The sequence below is a fragment of the Brassica oleracea genome, chromosome C1 (genome assembly GCF_000695525.1).
Source record: "Brassica oleracea var. oleracea cultivar TO1000 chromosome C1, BOL, whole genome shotgun sequence".
Lineage (NCBI taxonomy): Eukaryota > Viridiplantae > Streptophyta > Magnoliopsida > Brassicales > Brassicaceae > Brassica > Brassica oleracea.
The window spans coordinates 6,510,391-6,528,557 of NC_027748.1; the positions used below are offsets into that span (position 1 = coordinate 6,510,391).

At 33.7% G+C, this 18,167-nt stretch overlaps 2 protein-coding genes and 1 pseudogene across 3 annotated transcripts; 1 reads left to right on the forward strand and 2 right to left on the reverse strand.

Moving 5' to 3' along the window:
- Positions 1 to 5,588: 5,588 nt before the first annotated feature.
- LOC106323095 (probable serine/threonine-protein kinase At4g35230) lies at positions 5,589 to 8,490 on the reverse strand. The gene is made up of 9 exons (XM_013761271.1): positions 8,223 to 8,490; positions 7,721 to 7,947; positions 7,212 to 7,347; positions 6,900 to 7,139; positions 6,619 to 6,704; positions 6,351 to 6,539; positions 6,113 to 6,271; positions 5,930 to 6,043; positions 5,589 to 5,860 (listed from the first exon to the last, which is right to left on the reverse strand). Exons 1-9 carry the CDS (start codon positions 8,296 to 8,298, stop codon positions 5,597 to 5,599), a joined length of 1,491 nt encoding a protein of 496 aa, XP_013616725.1. The 5' UTR covers positions 8,299 to 8,490; the 3' UTR covers positions 5,589 to 5,596.
- Positions 8,491 to 11,855: 3,365 nt separating this feature from the next.
- Positions 11,856 to 15,111, reverse strand: LOC106305414 (type I inositol polyphosphate 5-phosphatase 2-like). Of its 2 annotated transcripts, XM_013742875.1 has the most exons (11): positions 14,880 to 15,111; positions 14,683 to 14,788; positions 14,488 to 14,589; positions 14,240 to 14,327; positions 14,054 to 14,158; positions 13,350 to 13,922; positions 13,073 to 13,310; positions 12,808 to 12,992; positions 12,618 to 12,726; positions 12,379 to 12,527; positions 11,856 to 12,255 (listed from the first exon to the last, which is right to left on the reverse strand). In XM_013742875.1, the coding sequence occupies exons 1-11, from the start codon at positions 14,907 to 14,909 to the stop codon at positions 12,051 to 12,053; spliced, it is 1,890 nt and encodes a 629-aa protein (XP_013598329.1). In that variant the 5' UTR covers positions 14,910 to 15,111; the 3' UTR covers positions 11,856 to 12,050. The 2 variants fall into 2 exon arrangements, with proteins under 2 accessions (XP_013598329.1, XP_013597562.1); XM_013742108.1 differs by having other exon boundaries at positions 13,073 to 13,922.
- Positions 15,112 to 15,838: 727 nt separating this feature from the next.
- LOC106330101 lies at positions 15,839 to 17,637 on the forward strand (annotated as a pseudogene).
- Positions 17,638 to 18,167: the final 530 nt, after the last annotated feature.

Consider the following 18,167-nt stretch of genomic DNA (forward strand, 5'->3'; position numbering starts at 1 on the left):
TTGAAATGGCAAACCTAGACCCGAAACAAGTTTATCGACCTCGTCGTAAGAAGCTGGACACATATTATCTTCGGGGAGATAATCTTTCACAAAATCAGCAATTGCATCTACACAGTCTTCTGCCAAATTAAAATTTGATTTTATGGCCATCATCCTAGTTGCAGCCGATAAAGGAGAGTGATCTTTTTTACAACCCTCATATATTGGATGCTTATCTGCATCCAACATATCAAAAAATCTCCTTGCTTCTAAATTTGGTTCGTCAACTCTCTCTCCGTCTTCTATAAATGAAGAGATGTTTTCACGAAATGCATCGTTTACCATTTGCATTGTATCACTAGATTCAACTACCATTCTAGGTTCCTCTAAATTAACCGGCACATATTCACTAGTACTAGGCATATTTCCGGTATCAACTTCCCCATGAAAATACCATATTTTATAATTAGGTGTAAATCCATATTGATACAAATGATTCCAAACTCTTTCAATAGGAATAAATTTACTATTATCGCAACGAATACAAGGACAAAACGTCTTACCTTCTCTCAAAGTAATCTCTTGATTTCCGGCAAAACGCATGAACTCGTTAAGCCCTTCCGCAAACTCTTTTGAAATTTGCCCATTTGAATCCCATTGATCGTACATCCATCTACGAAAATTTAAAATATGTGAAGACATTTTCAGTGCTGTTTTCTTGACTTTGAATCTGTCTGTAGATTGCAAATGAATCAAATGCCTTATATAGATGATATACGACTAACGGCTAGTTTGCAAACTAAATGAAAAATCAGATTTTTGATCATTTTTCGACCACTGTCCCAACGGTTGGGAACAACTAAACTTTTTAAAATGCCTGACCACTTTCTGATTAGTTTCTGACCAAAATTCTGCCGATTATAAAGTGGTCAAAATTGAGTCACAGATTACTGACCATTTTTTAACCAGTTTTTTTGGTCAGTAATTTCCGATCACTTTTTGTCCATTTATTTAGATCGTCATTAAATGATCAGTTTATGGTCGGAAACAGTTTTGACCAACTTAAGTGGTCAGAAAATTGGTTAGAATTCACTATGTTTTGTTGTAGTGGAAGAAGATGATGTATCTGCATGACTACTAGGCACACTAAACAGATCTTTATAATGAATGGCAAGCTTGTTTTTCCTAACAATCTGAAAAAAAAAATTAATTAGTTTAATCAAGTAACCTTTAAAATTCCTCATCCTATAATCCACAAATTTCATAAACGTATCTACAAATTCACTAAACTAACCACCTAATCAAACCCTAATTTCCCTAAACTAACCACCTAAACTTAAAAAAAAAGAAGAGGAAGTAGAGAGGAGACCCTTGCTTGGAGAATGAGAGACAAACACTACGAAATTAATAGTGAGTTGGTTCGTGTATATATAGGAAATTAAATTTCTCCGTAAAATCCTCGTAAATTTACGAGTAATCAACCAGATCCCGCATTTTTATTTTAGGTTTCGTCGTAAAATTCACATAACATTACGAAGAATGAACCAGATCCCGCGTTTTCATTTTACGAGGAATAATCCAGGTCATGTGTTTTCTGTTTACGAGGATTTTACGACGAAAAGTGTTACGTGGACTAAACCACGTCACGCATTTTCTGTTTACGAGGACTTTACGACAAAACATGTTACGTGGAATAAACCAAATCCCGCATTTTCAGTTTACGAGAACTTTACGATGAAACCTTTATATATTACAAGTATTTACGATGAAATATATTACGAGTTATCAACCAGATCCCGTGTATCTCTCTTACGACGACTCAATCTGAATTCCTAAACCCCAAACCCTAAGTTCCTTAACTTATAAACTCTTTACTCTCTAAACCCTCAATCAATAAATCCTTTAACATTTTGTTTAACCCCAAAATCAGTTTATAAATTTAATTTTCATAATTGAACAAACCAAACACATGCATTAAGTCTGAAATTCATCATTTGATTTATATATGGAAAAAGTTACATCATTATTCGGATATATCATTGACATTCGAGTCATCACTACAAACATCATCGAGTATGAAATTCTCCACCGATTATTCATCCGCGAGGTGTAACTTTGATAACTGTTAACCAATTTATGTCAGAGTCTTTTAATAACCTTGAGAATTCCACTCTAACAATCTCCTACAAGATCTCGTAGAAATCTATTTCGCCTTTCACTTGTCGCCCGCCGTCTACCATACTCATATGCATGAAAGTAAAGCCTCGTGTGAAATACATCAGTGATGTGGTGACCTTTGTAAATTGCAATTGAACCCTGAACTAATTCGTGAAACCATGGGAGGTAAGATTGATCGTCATATTCAACATATAAAAATAAAGACAACGCTAAAATTATTTATTTTAAGCGAGAATGGAGATGAATGCCATATTAATCAAGAATAGAGCTATACTAGAAACTTCGTTGTTAGAGAAACGTAAAACATTTTTTTGTAATATAGAAGATAATGTTACAACTACTTTACGATGAAATTTAAATTTCTCGTAAACTAACTTTAATTGTATGATGAAATGGATTTTTCGTTACTTTATGACGATAATATGTGGAATATACGGCGATAGTACTTGGAATTCTATTCCTCGTAAAGTCGACGTATAATAAACGTAAATTTACGAGTCAGTTTTTTCTCATAAAAGTTTCTAGTTATGTAGAGGTCTTTTTATAGTGAAACAATATAGCATTTCAGAGATAGGCAAATAATTATCGCCGTTGACAAAAAAAAAGATCTCCCTGGAATGAAAAACGTGCAACTACGTCGTAAGGAAGGAAAGCCTACGACAGTGCCGGCCCGGAATATCCGGTGGCCTAAACCAAAATAAAAAATGTGGCCTTTAATTTATTTTCAGAAATTTTGACTTTTGTTTATCATTACTATATATTTATTTTATATAGGAAAATGTATTGCATTAAAACCAAATTTCTGTTATCTTTTAAATCAAACAAATATAACAGTTTAGTTGTGATTGTTGTAAATTTTAACCTGGATTTTTGTTAAATTATTTTACAATTATATAAAGAATCAAGAAAATCATAAAAATATAAGAAAAATGCATTACTAATATGTGTTTGAAATATAAAATATGAATGTCTTTAACTATGATAATTTAGATAACAATAAATGATAGTTGAAATGAAATATATATACATGATTATTAGCTATAAAAACAGACACTAGGAAAGTATGAGAAAAAGGAAAATGACTAAATATTCTTTAGTATCAATTATATCTAATGGGATTCTATTGAAAGAAGACACCAAGAAAGTATGAGAATAAGGAAAATGACTAAATATTACATCTTATACTAAAGAAGATATAAAACGACCACTTATGATCATTATAGCCTAAATATTAAAACGACACAGGTTAAGATTTTGTGGCCCTAAAAATGTTAAATATAAATACATGTCTTATGGCTAGGACGGACCTTGCCTACAGGGCCGGCTTAGCATTGTTATGGGCCATAGGGCAAAAAAAATTTTTTAACCCTCTAAAATTTATATTCAAATAATGTAAAATATTTTTAAAATTTAATCAGTAATATTTTATATATTTCGTGATGAAAATAAAATTTTATGCATATCAAATATTTTTGGATCCTTTTCAATTTTATTTATTATATTTATAATGTTTGTTATATAAAAATATAGATTTTTTTTAAAAAAATTAGGCCCTTTAACTATTAATATACTGAGAGACACGGATTTGGATCCGGGGCGGTCGCACCGCTTGTCCCCCTCCTCAGCCGGCCCTGCTGGCCTACGACATACAATATACATTCTATGTTGAATACACTAAGCCATACAAGGGTGAATGGTCTATATATAAGTACTATATACGTTTGAATATATGAGGTTACTAATATACTTTTAAAATATTCGGGTTTAAATTCGCATCAGTATAGAACAGTTTTTGATTTTCATTGGTTTTGACCTTACATTTACCTATTGTAAGAAAACAAAATGTACATAATAGTTTTTGCACTTTACCTATATTGTAAGAAAACAAAATGTATAGAATAGTTTTTGATTTTCATTGGTTTTGACCTTACATTTATAAAACACGTACACGTCTAGCTAGCATAAAGGAATTGAAGAGGAAAACGACGCATCGAGAGCAATCCTTTCAACCAAAGCAACTCACTCATACTGTCATACACGATGGAGCGATACTCAGACTATGCTAAATATTGTGATACAATATGTTACTCACCAAGCCGAATAAATCACCCGCTAAAAAGCAAGACCGATATTATCTAATATAGATTAAACCGATACCACCGACGAACAAAACTACCAGATATTATTTAATTTATTTTCATCAACCAATAAAAAGTTTGCATAATATTTCTTGAAACACTGATTAGTATACCATAAGATTTTTTAAGATGTATTAATTATGTACATAATTATTACAATTCTTCCTGACGTGGAAAATAAATTTCATAGATATGTGTTCAAAACTTCAAAAACACCAACCCACCATAATGGTCCTCATCGTGCTTCTTGTTTTTGCTAAACTGTCTACGATCCCGACAATGTATACTTTTACCCCAAAAGATCCACAATCTTGATGAAATTTATCGACATGCAAAATAATTAGGTTACACTTGTAGATCGCGGCCGTCAACTCAAAGTCAATTTTAGAAGTACTAGAGAAGGTAAGAGCATGATTAACGGAGGTTCTTATAGTGAAGTTCTTAGCGGAATATAAGAACGTCTCTTAACTTTTAATTAAGTAAGATATTTAAGAATCGGTTGTTAGTTTTGTTAGTTAAAAGTTAAAAGACGGTTTCTTATATTCCATTAAGAACTCCAATCTAAGAACCCTCGTTAATCATGAGGCGATGTTTAAACCTAATGCATGAACGAATAAAGAAGAACCCAGACAGTTTAAGAACCAACCAAGTAAGGTATCAGTCCATGATGTTGTCCTTCTCTCAATCATACATGTATGCGTACACTTTTTTTTTTGTTTGACCATAATGCATGCATCTGTACATACATATATGTGCGAGGTTGCGCGTGTTCAAATGTGCGACTAGTTGTTGGTCATCATTTAGCACATTGTCTTATATTTGAATGTGACATATTTGTTTTCTCACAAGAGTGGACGTGATTTGATGACTATTTATATTATTAAGCAAAGTAATTACAAAATATTTATTTGTTTCCTCGTCAATCTTTGGGCTTGATATACCAAATTAGACATAAAATGGTGTGGCCCAAACAAAAAGTAGTGGTAAACTATAACGTTTCCATCTTCAACATTAGCTTCTATCTGACAAAGCTTCAATCTCCATAACCAATTTCTGTCTAATTTCCATCTTTTTCTGTATCATTACTGCAAAACAATCAACACTAACTTTCCACACAAACATCAGATCTTTATTTATTCATATATATATAATAACATAAATAAAACCCTAATTCACCATAACATTCAATCCCTCACAAGTTTCTCTCTCAACACTCTCAAGGGCAACTCTCTTTTCTGAAAAGGAGCCCATACTAATATTCGGGACTCTCTTCTCTTCTCTCTTTCTCTGTTCTCATTCCTTCAACAACGCCAACTGCTCTGTTGTTGTTGACGCTTAGCATCAAAAGCAGCACCATCATTCAGCATATCATTAGCATCAGTCTCCATTCCAAGCTTGGAAAGCGCTAAAGCCTGCATGTAAAACGCAGTAGGCCACTCCGGTATGCAAACTTGAGCCTGCATTGCGTCTCTCAGCGCAAGCTCTACTTGTTCCGTCTTCAGGTAGGAGAATGACCGTCTCGCAAACACAGTCGCAGATGGAACAGTCGTCATCATAACCACCAACTAGTAACAAAAAAACAGCTTTAGATAAAATGTTAACTAAAGTCGACCATTAGACTTTGTTTTGTTTACCTCTGAATAACATTCAATAGCGTTCTTGAAGTCCTTGTCTCTGAAAGCAACGTCTCCCAACTTCTTTATGTTAAGCATCTCCTGCACTGGTTGTGTCCATTCTTGAAATGAAAGCTGTGGAGATACAAAGTCAGAAGAACTTGGAAAAACCAATACAAGAGAACTCGGTTAAAGATTTGTTACCTCATTCTCTTTTCCTTCATCGTCTCTGTAACCAGTTTTAAGCAAAATCTCGTGAACAGCCTCAAGGTCCATCCTCGAACAAGCCTTCCCCAGAGGAGAAAGCAGAGTTGGTAGTATCACAGTGTTCTTAGGCAGGCCCATCAAGACATGAGATGCAACCTAAACACACACAAAACAAAAAGTTTAATAATAACTTTGGTGGTAAAAAAAAAAACATATTCGAGTATGATTCTTTAACCTCTTTCTGCTTTTGTAGTGGTGCTACTGAAGAGAGAAGAAACTTAGTATCAGGTCGATCTTTCGCCTCGTTCTGAAGACATTTTGAAGCAAGATCAACAAGTTTGGTTGCGTCTTCATTCTCAAATTGCCCTTCAAGTGATGAATCCATTAGTAGCAATGCGTTCCTCCCTCTTATCATATCAAGAGCCTGAAACATTGAATACATTCATCACTTAATCTCATATTAAGATGACCAAATGAAACAAGATGATTTTCAGAGACATTACATGGTTTGGTGGAATGTGTTTGCCGCTCAAAAGATCTATAAGAATAGTTCCATAACTGTAAACCACACTTTCTGGAATGACTCTACCTGAAAAAAATGGGAAAGATATCAAAAAGTTTCCTCCCGGGACCTACCGAATTTGAGAGCAGCCACGTGAAACATTGGCCTTGGTCCCCCAAATTACGAAGAAAATATTTTTTATTAAAGTTTTAAAAGAAATGTTTATAGCCTCCAAAATCTCAGGGCCCTACAATTTCTTGCTTCGTTAGGTAGAGCTTATACCTGTACGCAAGAACTCAGGTGGAGTATAAGCTAAGTTGGTACTATAGCTTTTCCCGTTGCTACTGTTCTTCATAAGACCAAAAGTAGATAGACGAGGATCACCTTCCTCATCAAAGAGGATCCTGTATGCATTCAAATCATGGTAGATCTTTCGGTTTTCGACATTGCAGTGATCAAGTGCTTGTGCTATAAAGTCTGCTACTCGGAGACGCATTTCCCAAGGAAGTGGCTGTTTCTCCCCTACACACAAGAAGAGAGTATTAAGAGCTTTTATCAAAAAAAAATGGAAGTAGTCAAGAGGAAAGACTTTACAGTGAAAAAGATGCTTTGAGAGAGTATCATTAGGCATGTACTCAGCTACCAACAGTCTCTCGTTTCCTTCAGCGCAACAACCGATCAAATTAACCAATCTGTTGAATCTAAGCTTTCCAACACCAGTAGCCTCAGCCTGAAATTCAACAAGTCAAACATTGGTCAACGCAAGATCAAACTATTCCAATTTCAGACAAGATAACAGACAGGAAAGTTCCAAAGCATGTTCTTTTTTTTTTTCTTTTGATTTAAAGATCACACCTTTACAAAGGTATCTGCAACCATAAAAGCTAACAGAGAATCTAATAAAACTGTGGTCGATATAATATAGTCAGAACCATGGGGTAAAAGTAGCTTTAGCAACTTAAAGTTACATACTTTCCCTTCGTTTCAATAGCTACCAAACAGAGATTAGCATATTCTCTTGGTCAAGATAGACACTAACTACTGTTTGATGATCAAATGAAATGAATGATCATAATATAAGAATCTGATTGTTTGGTTGTTACCACAAACTGCTGAGCATCAGGCCATGCCTGTTTAGAGAATCGCTTGATGGCGACGAGACGATTGCCTTCGAGCTTTCCTCTGTAAACAACATTGGGAGCTTTCTCTCCACCTTCAGAGACAATGCAACTGGGACTAAACCCATTTGTTACTTTCTCCAACTCACTAAACTCAAACTCTTTGAAACATGGAACTTGATTCTCCTGATCCGCTACTTGGTCCTCAGTTACTGCAACACAAGAACAGTGTCAAAAAGGCTTGAGGGTTAATCTATTTGAGTTTAGTCCCAGAAAGGTATCAAATTTCAATCTCTTTCCTGATTTAAACATAATTTACACTAAACCCACAATCATTAAAAAAAAAGACCCGCAACAGATTTAAGACAGAACTAGGCAAACAAAAAAAAAAAAGACAAACTTAAGTCTACACATCCACTAAGAAGCAACCAAACCAGATATACAAAAGCAAAAAAAAAGATTTATAGACAGGAACTAGAGTCGAAACCTGATTCTGGTTTGTTTGGAACTGAAGGGTCATCAGGAGAAGGGAGATTAACAGTTTTGGACTGGAAACAACCCATTTTTCCCAATAAATTATCAGAAATTGGATGGGTAATAATGGGAAAGAGTGATGAGTTGATAATCAAAAATGATTATGCCGTCGAGTTTGAGAAGAAAGATTGTGTCTCTCCTCCTTCCAGGAGTGAGTTTGGAATTTTATAATATTTGTGGCTTTGTGCTTACTATGTTAAAAGCAGATGAAGAGGCAGAGGAGAGTAGTAGAATAAATGTTGAATTTTTAACCACAGAAAGTACTTATAAAGAATTAGTGTTTGGAAGGTAAATAAAAATAAAAAAGGATAGTTTACTTACATTTCTGTTTTAAGTTAAACTCTATTCATAAAATGATGTCTTACCATAAAATGATGTTTTAAGAAAAAATATTAGCATATAATGATGTTTGAAAAATCTATGTTACCAACGAACTAGAGAGAGACAGAAATCCACAGTAAATATTTAACGGCAACCAACTCACTAATATGAAACAAGAAGCTTTAGCTTTCTTCTACTCAACATTAGCTCTATCTATCTTATCTCTATGAGAGAGTTAGTTAGGTCCTCTAATTAATTACGGTATTGCTTGCTAGAAGTTAATATCCTATTTGTTGATGGATATGTGAAGCTAACATTTTGGTTCTAAATATAATCTTTAAGATGAAACAGAACTTTCATGTGCTTCCAGATCGTGCAAATGTTGTTTTCTTCTTAGTCTACACACAACCGTAACTAAATCTTTTGGTATAGCAACTTTTTTTGGGTATGGCATTTTGATAAAGTAATATGTGAGTTATCTAATAACGTTAATACTATAGATTTTATGAACATATATAATTTTGGTTCATAAAAAATATTACAATAAAGAAAAAATAATAATAATTAAAATATAAAATAAACAGAATGACAAAATATTAGAAAAAATACTTGTATATTATATTTTGATAAATAATATGTGGACCATTTACAGAAATGATACTATCATGAAAAATATAGACATGCATATTTTGGTTAATAATATCGTAAATGTACAAAGGATAAGTTACAATAATAGCATAACATGATGATGCAATTTTCTTATTTTGCTCTGTTCAAAAAAAAAAAAATTCGTATTTTGCTTTCAACGTTAATGAAATTTTCAACTAACTAAAAATTAACTCAATTTTTGTTGTTATATATTTGTAAGATAAAACGTATACCAAAATGGTTGATTAAAATAATTAAATTCCAACTCATTCTAATTTGATAACAAAACTATCAACTTTATAGTCAATTTTCATCTCTTTACTACAAACTAAACCCATATTCCGGATTATCATTTTTGTTATTCAATAATCATATTGTCAATAAAAATTCCAGTGGGAGAGAAAAAGGAGTCACATGATACGTCAATCATTGCGCACGTGCCTGCGTCTTATTGGGTTCTAAATTATATGCCAAAGATGAAAAGTGGCTAGTTCCCATTTAATTTTATGGCTGAATTTGTGAAATGCACATAGTAGACTAAAAAAAACAAATTAAGACTGGTGTGTGATTCGAAAATTTGAGAGTAAAAGAGAGTAAATATATTAGTGGAAACGAGAGGGAAATAAAAAAAGGCGGAAAGAGGAAAGAGAAAATTTAGAGTAAAATCATGTTACTCTTGTAAAATCTAGAGTAAAATTTAGTCTGCATTTTTCTGTTTGTATATACAGTAGAACATATGTAAATTAATAATATTGAAATTTTAAAATTTTTATTAATTTATACAGACATTAATTTACAAAAATTTATTTATTTAGATTTTTTATTTTAAGATATATTTATTTTAAAATAAAAAAATAATTAATTTTATTGTATAGACATTAATTGTTTTTTTTTTAATTTGATATTTATATTAATTATATTATATTATTTGGTGTATATAATATATATTGCATAGAACTTAAATTTGGTTTTAGATATAATATTACCAAATCTTATCAAAAATATATTAAGTGTTAAGAGAATATAAAAATACTTCCATTGTGAAGATAAAATAAACCATATAATAATATGCACTTACATATATAAAATATATATACATATAAATTATTAATTTATTTTATTATTTTATTGATTTGTATCAAATTTTAAACCGGTCCAAATTGAGACTGGCAAAATTTATTAATTTATAAAAATTATTAATTTATAGAAGTTAATAAATGGATAATAAATGGAGTAAATAATAAAAATTTATATTCTACTGGATTGATATTTTTTTGGCTCACTAAGAGTAAATATATACATTTAGTGTAAAAGTTTACTCACCACAGATACCATACAGTCACACATAGCTATATATCTCCATATGTAAAGAAGGATGTGACAATTTAATAGGAGTATAAAAATTGACGATTTTTTCTTTATCCACACGTGATTGTTTGTCAATGCAATATGTTATCTTATTCTAGCTGTTTTAGTCGCAAATGAACTGTAGTCAATGGGTAGCCTCTTTCATAAACACCGACCAGTTAACATTTAGAGAGTCTAATACTGCGGCACATCCTATGTATGGGCATATTAATGTTTAATACTCCCTCCTTTTTTTATATAAGTCATTTTAAAAGAATTTTTATGTTCCAAATTATATGACGTTTTTGGTTTTCTATGTAAAATTTATTAACAGTTAATATTATATGACCAATGATAATATACCTTCTATTTTATTATTGGTTGATTTGTGGTTAGACAGATAATTAATGATGTTTTTGTTTAGAAAATATAAAAAATTAATGATTTCTTAATCTATGTGCACAATTCTAAAACGACTTATATTACGGAGGGATTACTATTCCAGTCTAAATTCGAGCTGCAGGAAATGTTTAATACTGATATTAACTCTGCTTACAACATAGATAAGTGTAAATTTTTATGAATGAAAATGTGAAAGTAATGATTCTTGAATATATCGTTTCTTGCATAAAGATTAAAGAAAAACAAAAAAACGTAAATTTCACTTTCTAGGTTCTTACATGATTATCAAATTTATTAATAATACAATGTTATCAAATTTCGCTTGAGGATGGACCAATTTTCAATCATACAAACATCTGCTCACTTTTATCTTTTATGGAATGAAACATAATTAAATACTCAGTATGCTTTTAATTACTTTCTCTGTAGTCTGTACATGTTATTATTGAATTTATTAGCCCTATAATCCACACTTTGAAAATTATGCTCAAAATCACAAATGTCAATTTTGACTACTAAAGCCTTGGCTCTATTAACCAAAAAAAAACAATGATGAAATGAAGTAAATATAAAAAGAGACTCATATGCAAAGAAAGGTCTGTGAGATGGATTATAAAGCAACTGCATGAAACCTGGTTCAAGAAAGATGTTTTTAAAATTCTAAATTTAAACTGAAAGCTCTTAATTTCAAAACTATCTTCATTAATTTCAAACCATGACCCTATATTTTAAAATTTGAAGTCTAATCTGTAAGCAAATGTTATTTTTCTTAATTAAATTTTAAAATCAGCTTAGTTATTTTTTTAAATTTTTAGATTTTCTTCTCAATCATCAGTTGTTTAATTGTCAAGTGGTTTTTAGAGTGACATCAACAATTTTAAGCATTTTCAGACAATTTTAAATGGAAACAGTTAACTTATTAAATAGACTCGTATACAATTAAACTTATAAAAGTTAGCATTTAGATAACAATACAAAACAAACAAAAATGCCAAACACAAATCCTCCATGTATAAAACTAATCACAGAATTCCGTTAATAAGTTAATATTTTTGCGAGACACTTAGAACAAGAAAGAAGGTTCAGGATGAACAGCAGAAGCAGCAGCGTTGTTAACATGAAGAGCTCTTTGAAGTTTCCGTTGACTAAAAACTTCAACTCCGACATTAAATATGGAAGTCACCGGCCGATGATCGGACATCCTTATCTCCGACCTCTTATAACACTCTTGTCTTATTCCTTTTCCCAACCATAATATTCTATCACACCTGTTAACACCACACAAAAAAAACTTTAAAACACAAGTTGTCACAAAAAAAAAAAGGAATAACACATCTAAGATTTCATAATGGCCCCATAACTCTTAATTCTTTTAACTTTTAGTCACTTACCAAGCAGGAGCTCTCTTCTTCTCTCCCTCTCTCACGTTTTCTCCGGCGTAACGATCGGAATCAAACTCGTACTTATATGTCGGAGGGAACTTGATCGGTCCTTCTCTCCATCCATCAAAGACATGTCCTCTTCGTAATTCTCTAATCAACTGTTACATTAAAATTGATATTAGTTTCATTAAATTAAAGTAACATATATGTGTAACATATCAAACCCGAACTGAACAAAGAGACCCAACCTGATCACTGTTCTTGAGCTCATCCCAACGTTTCTGTGACACAAGCTTTCTAACTTCACTGTCTGACATGTTAAGTCTGTAATTCAAATCTCCAAACCAGAATACCTGACTGTTGTATGAAAAAAACCATTTAGGACATATGATTTAGGTTTCTTGATTTGTGTTTTGTAATCTTTGATTGGTTTCTTACTCGTGACATGGAATGGTTCTCGGTTGATCTGTATCAAGAACAGATGCGAAACGAGTACGGCGTATGATTTCGTACACGTCAGCATTCCGGCGCTGCTCAGCTCCGTCTTTTTGACCGGAAGTTAAGTGTGAACACACAAAACACATTCTTGATTGATACAACGTCATGCTTATCGATACTGATCCCTGCAAATTATCAAATTTTAAGAAACTGCTTGATTATTTTGTATTAGTATTACTTGGAAAGGAAGTTAGGGTTTGTTTACCTTGTTTCCCATGTAACCCATCAAACCAACTCCAACCGGCGAAACTTTCAGATTGTTGACGTGTCTTCTTAACCGCCGTCGGATCCATACCGATACATAGATCCCAACCATTTGCTTACTCACTATCCTCACATACTTTTGAGAATCTTTCACCTTCCGGCACTCCTCCACCACATCTTCCGGCAACCCATAAGTATTACCGATCTTGTCTCCTTTTTCCTCGTCGGAAGACAACTCTCCGTCTGATGAATCATCATCAGACAGAGTTTTCTGAGCTTCGGACGAGGAGGATGAGTTATTATCATTCTCTTCTTTTATATCATTCCAACTCAGCTTTAGGGTTTCAAAGCTCCGTGACCGTTTCAAGTTCCTTGCGTCCAAAGAAAACCTACTAACTCCCGTTGGATTCTCCGGTAGCTTAAACCCTAGCATAGCGTTGCTGCTCAACACTCTCCTTAGCTTCCCCTCCGATCCAACAATCTGAGGATTCTCGTCTAAAGCTCGTTCAGGCCAGTCCACGTCTGGATTCCCCACCGGTTCAAGACTCGGTAAAGCGGTTGCAGCGTCGATGAACTCGTCTGTAGCTAGGTCTAAGGACTGGTCCGAAGCGAGATTCTCGACCATGACATCTGCGATGATGGAGTTTGTTTGTTGTCCTAAGACAGGAGACGATGGCGCGCTGTGAGACCTATGAAGAACGTTTGTGTTGCTTGGTGATGACTGATCATAGAATGATTCTTTCTCCGATTTGTTAAGTGTTCTGCGGATTATAGATTCCCATTTCGGAATCGGACCTCGGTCTTCTGCTCCGAGAACGTTCCCGGCGTTTAACGGAACCACTTCTTGAAACCTTTTAGTAACACAAATTACATCAAAGAAGATCAAAACAGTGGAGATGTTTTTTTTTTTTTTTTTTCGAATTAGAGAGGAGATGTTTCTGCTTTAAAGGATGATTCTTTGTGTGAGTTTTGTTTTACTTACCCGATGATGTAAATATCTGAAGGGCTATCTGTAGTAAGCCAGTCGTCAATCTCGAGATCATCGGAGGGACGTTTTCCGGCGACGTTCCATGTAGCCACCGTCACTCTACAAAGGTCAAAAACGTGTCAGAAAGAGAGAGATATTCTCACCGGGAGAAAATGGTTGAAATACCAGAAATGCCCTTACTTGATGTCCTTGGTGTTTATGTATTGGGCTCTCAAAGTCTCCGACTTGCCTCGCCGGTGTTTTCTCTGGTAACCCCTCACACCACCGTCTGAAGAATTATTATTTATTTTTAAAAGTTATATTAAAATTAAATTAAATTTCTGATTTGATTAAAAAATATTAGAACTCGTCGGTTATTTATTTATGAATTTCTGATTTAATTACTCCATATATATATTTATTTCTTTGAGCAGAAAAAGAATCTTTGCCTGAAATTTTGTTGCAGTGATCAGCTAGGCCTCCCCGGCGACCTCCATGGCTGTCTTCATCAGTTACGCAGCAAGAATCAGCTACGTCTTTGACCGAACATACTGTGAAAAGGGACCCAGAAAATCAGATTAATAATGAGATAAAATAAAAGAGAGAACAATTAAATTCTTGAGAATACTAAAAGTAATGGTTACCGTCGTCTTCGCTCTCAGTTTCTGTATCGACTTCGTCTTCGCTAAAGTCATTAACTTTCGGCTTTATGTTCAACCATTTGTTCATCACAATCGAAGGCCAAAACTTCTGTTTTTCATCAAATAAATAACAAAAGTCAGAATCCTTATGAATATCAGTGAATTAAAAATGAAAACAGAGAAGAGCAAAAGCATCGTACCTCAGGGCGTCTCCCACGTCTTGCCTTCATCTTCTCCGATCAGACAAAGATTTGATATTTTTCTCTCTTTGGGGGACTTTCGAGGAGAATTTGAACAGAAGAAATGTCGGACCGTTGATATTTATAATAGTGACAGAGAGTTAAAGAGGTCTTCACACGAGCAAAAACAAATAAGAAGGACAATTAAAAAAGTGGGAGTCAGAGAAGAAAGACGTGTGAAGGCACAAAAAAATATATGAAAATTTAAATTTAATTTTAAAAGTTATAATGATGAAAATTCTCTGATATTATTTTTTGGGTTCGTTCTAAGAAAAAGCTATGGCTGTTATTTAAACCAAACTCCAACTTGCGAATCCACTTTTTCATAATAGTTTTTAGATTAATTTGGGCAAGACATGTTACAGAAAATTATAAAGTCTGTCTGATTTATTTCACTGTTTTTATTTGTTCTCACACATGTTTCTTCCGGTTCTTGATTTATTTGAACCGAATTGGTTATCTTGGTTCGGTTTTACGATTGTACCAGATATTTATCTGAATGCTTAATCACACCTACTCTTTTAATTATCTTTTCTATGATATTTTGAAGATAGTGGTGCTTTACTCTGATAATTCTTTTTCTTTACTCTGATATTTTTGAAGATGTGAAGTTTGTTTTAGTATAATCAGTTTCACTTTAGTCACTGTTTTTCTTCTACCAATACCAACCCAAAATCCGATTCAGCAATACTATTAGGATAATCTAATACAAGTAGACTTAAGTTTTTCCTTGGGAGTTTTTTTTGACACTTGTCGCGTTCTCATTTGTTGAAAGATGTTTTTTGATTTGGGTTTTCTAAAACATTTATGGCCCAGTTATAGAATAGGTTTTGCGTTTTCTGTTTTCTGGGAGACTCAAAACGGCGTCGACGTCTTCTGCTTTTCTTGAAGAAAGCTCGAGACTTTTTTTTTTTTTGTGAATGGAAAGCTCGGGACTTTTGAAACTGTCGGAGACAACTCTGGGCGGATCCGGCGTGGCGCTTCACTACGCAAATCTGATAGTCGTAATGAAAAAAATGATAAAGCAACCCCAGTTGGTGGGTCTCAACGCGAGAGACGATCTCTGCTCGATGTTGCCGGCGACCGTGAGATCGTCACTCAGTTCGAGATTAAAAGGAGTTGGGTTCAGGACGAATGCATTGCATTATGCAGCTGTAACAGGTTTGTTTTTAATAAGCATGTTGCTTATTTCATTTCGCTTTCTAAGATCACAAAGTGTTCTATTTTGTGTATCATTAGGGTAAATCAAGTTCCTAAAGGAGTTGCTGTCCAAAGGTGTTCCTGTTGATTCTCAAAGTGAGTCTGGCACGCCATTGATTTGGGATGCAGGCCATGACTTATTAGATCACAATGTCGATGTAAGCTTTTGTGATAATGCATATATTTAGTTGAATTTCCATCTAAAGCGTAGTTTTAATTTTGATTTTTTCATGGTCTTGCAGCCTAACGCCGTGACCGAAGATAATGTCACGCCGTTGTTATCAGCAGTGGCGGCTGGTTCTATGGCATGCTTAGAGCTGTTGTTCAAGGTTTGAGATGTTCCTAATTTGAGTGTTGTGCTGTTTCAGTTGCTATACATCTTAGATCAAGCTTGATTCTTATTTTGTTAATTACAGGCAGGTGCCAAAGCTAATGTTTTTGCTGGTGGTGCAACTCAGTTGCTAATGTTGGAGATTTGTGTTAAGCAACTGTTTACTTAAAGCTGGAGCTGATCTTTATAAGAAAGACGAGGTAACCTCAACGTAACAATCAGCTCTTTAAAAATAAACACAAATCCTCACATGACTGTGATTTTCAGGATGGCAATAGGCCATTAAAAGTTGCATCTCTAAGAGAGAACATAAAGATTGTTGAGACTCTCTTCATGTTGTGAACAAAACCTGAAACTGTTTTAGACTGGACATTTGTTGGAGTCCCCGCTCACATGGAATCAAATAAAAAAACACGAGGGGAACTCAAACAAGTCAAAATATGGAGAGACTGAGATTTAGAAAAACCTTTCTGAATCCTGAGGTACTTCATACTTTGAAGTTTGATCAAAATGCATCTCTTTTGCATGAAATTTTTAAAGCACACTGTTATATATTCCACAGCTCTCTCCAGAAGTAAAGGGGAAAGGCACAGGAGCAAAAGCAAGAGGACAAGACGCATTCCATATTCCCATCGACGCTTACACACAAGTATTCAACATTAAAACTACTTCTAAAGCTTATGTCAATTTTGTGATTCTGTGGCATTTTCTTTGAACAACGGCCATTGGTTTGACCCCACAGATCATACCTTCTTCTTAAACGAAGCCTCTGTTGGTTGCGATTAGGACAAGTTGAACATGCCTTATCAGATGCTAAAGTCTGCAGAGAACTGAAACCTGATTGGCCTAAAGAATGTTTCCGAGAAGGTGATGCTCTTCGTTTGCTACAGGTAAAAATCATCTCAATTCTATTACAAAAATCCTTTGCCTTTGAACGCTGAAACATTATAATTCACTGAGTTATCAATGAATCTCCAGCGATTTGATAAGACAGCCAATGCTTTTTACGAGAGAGTAAATCAAGGAGATCATTGATGCTTTCAGGTTTGTTTGAAACCCTCGTGATGTTTTGTCTTTTTTAAATCATTCTCTCAAGAGAGTTGAAGTGTCTTTTCTTTCTTCTACAGAGAAGCTGTAGATGCTCGAAGGAAGTTTCACGGCAACGATAAGATTAAGGCCAAACCATAAGCTCTTCTAAAGATGGCTCTGTTTAGTATATGTATGAAGTTTTGATTTTGCTTCTTACCTTGGTCTCTCCCCTATGCAGTTGTTGCCTATTTTACTTATATATACTAAAAACTTCAGGTCTAGAGCTTTTTTGTGCTATGATTTTGTCATTGTGTTTGGATTTACAGCTTTGATTTTTAAAAGTTATAAACAAATATTTTATTTGTTTTAGTTAACATTTTATTTTATTTTTTGGCAGAAAAAATCTAATCTACTAAACTATTTTTATCTTTGGATATCTAATCTATTACTCAAACTTAAATGACTAATAAAATATAACTGTCTATGTTCGTATGATATTATCTAGACATTTTTATAACAATATTACATACAATCCTAAGACTGTCTTTGTTGCCACATAAGTTACCACTTTTTTCAATGATGATGCGTAACCGCTGTCAACTTCACTTCCCCTCCCATTTAGGAAGAAAGGAGGAGAGCTTATAAATGTAGACATAGTTTTGCTCGATGGGAAAGTTATCATACTCAAG

Coding starts and splice junctions, on each gene's coding strand:
- LOC106323095 (XM_013761271.1), bottom strand. CDS start 8,298: ATGGGTTGTTTCCAGTCCAAAACTGTTAATCTCCCTTCTCCTGATGAC. Junction 7,348..7,720: donor CTGATGCTCAGCAGTTTGTG/GTAACAACCAAA, acceptor GTTGAATTTCAG/GCTGAGGCTACTGGTGTTGG. Junction 6,044..6,112: donor ATGAAGGAAAAGAGAATGAG/GTAACAAATCTT, acceptor GTATCTCCACAG/CTTTCATTTCAAGAATGGAC.
- LOC106305414 (XM_013742108.1), bottom strand. CDS start 14,909: ATGAAGGCAAGACGTGGGAGACGCCCTGAG. Junction 14,789..14,879: donor GACGTGGGAGACGCCCTGAG/GTACGATGCTTT, acceptor GATGAAAAACAG/AAGTTTTGGCCTTCGATTGT. Junction 12,528..12,617: donor AGCTCAAGAACAGTGATCAG/GTTGGGTCTCTT, acceptor TTAATGTAACAG/TTGATTAGAGAATTACGAAG.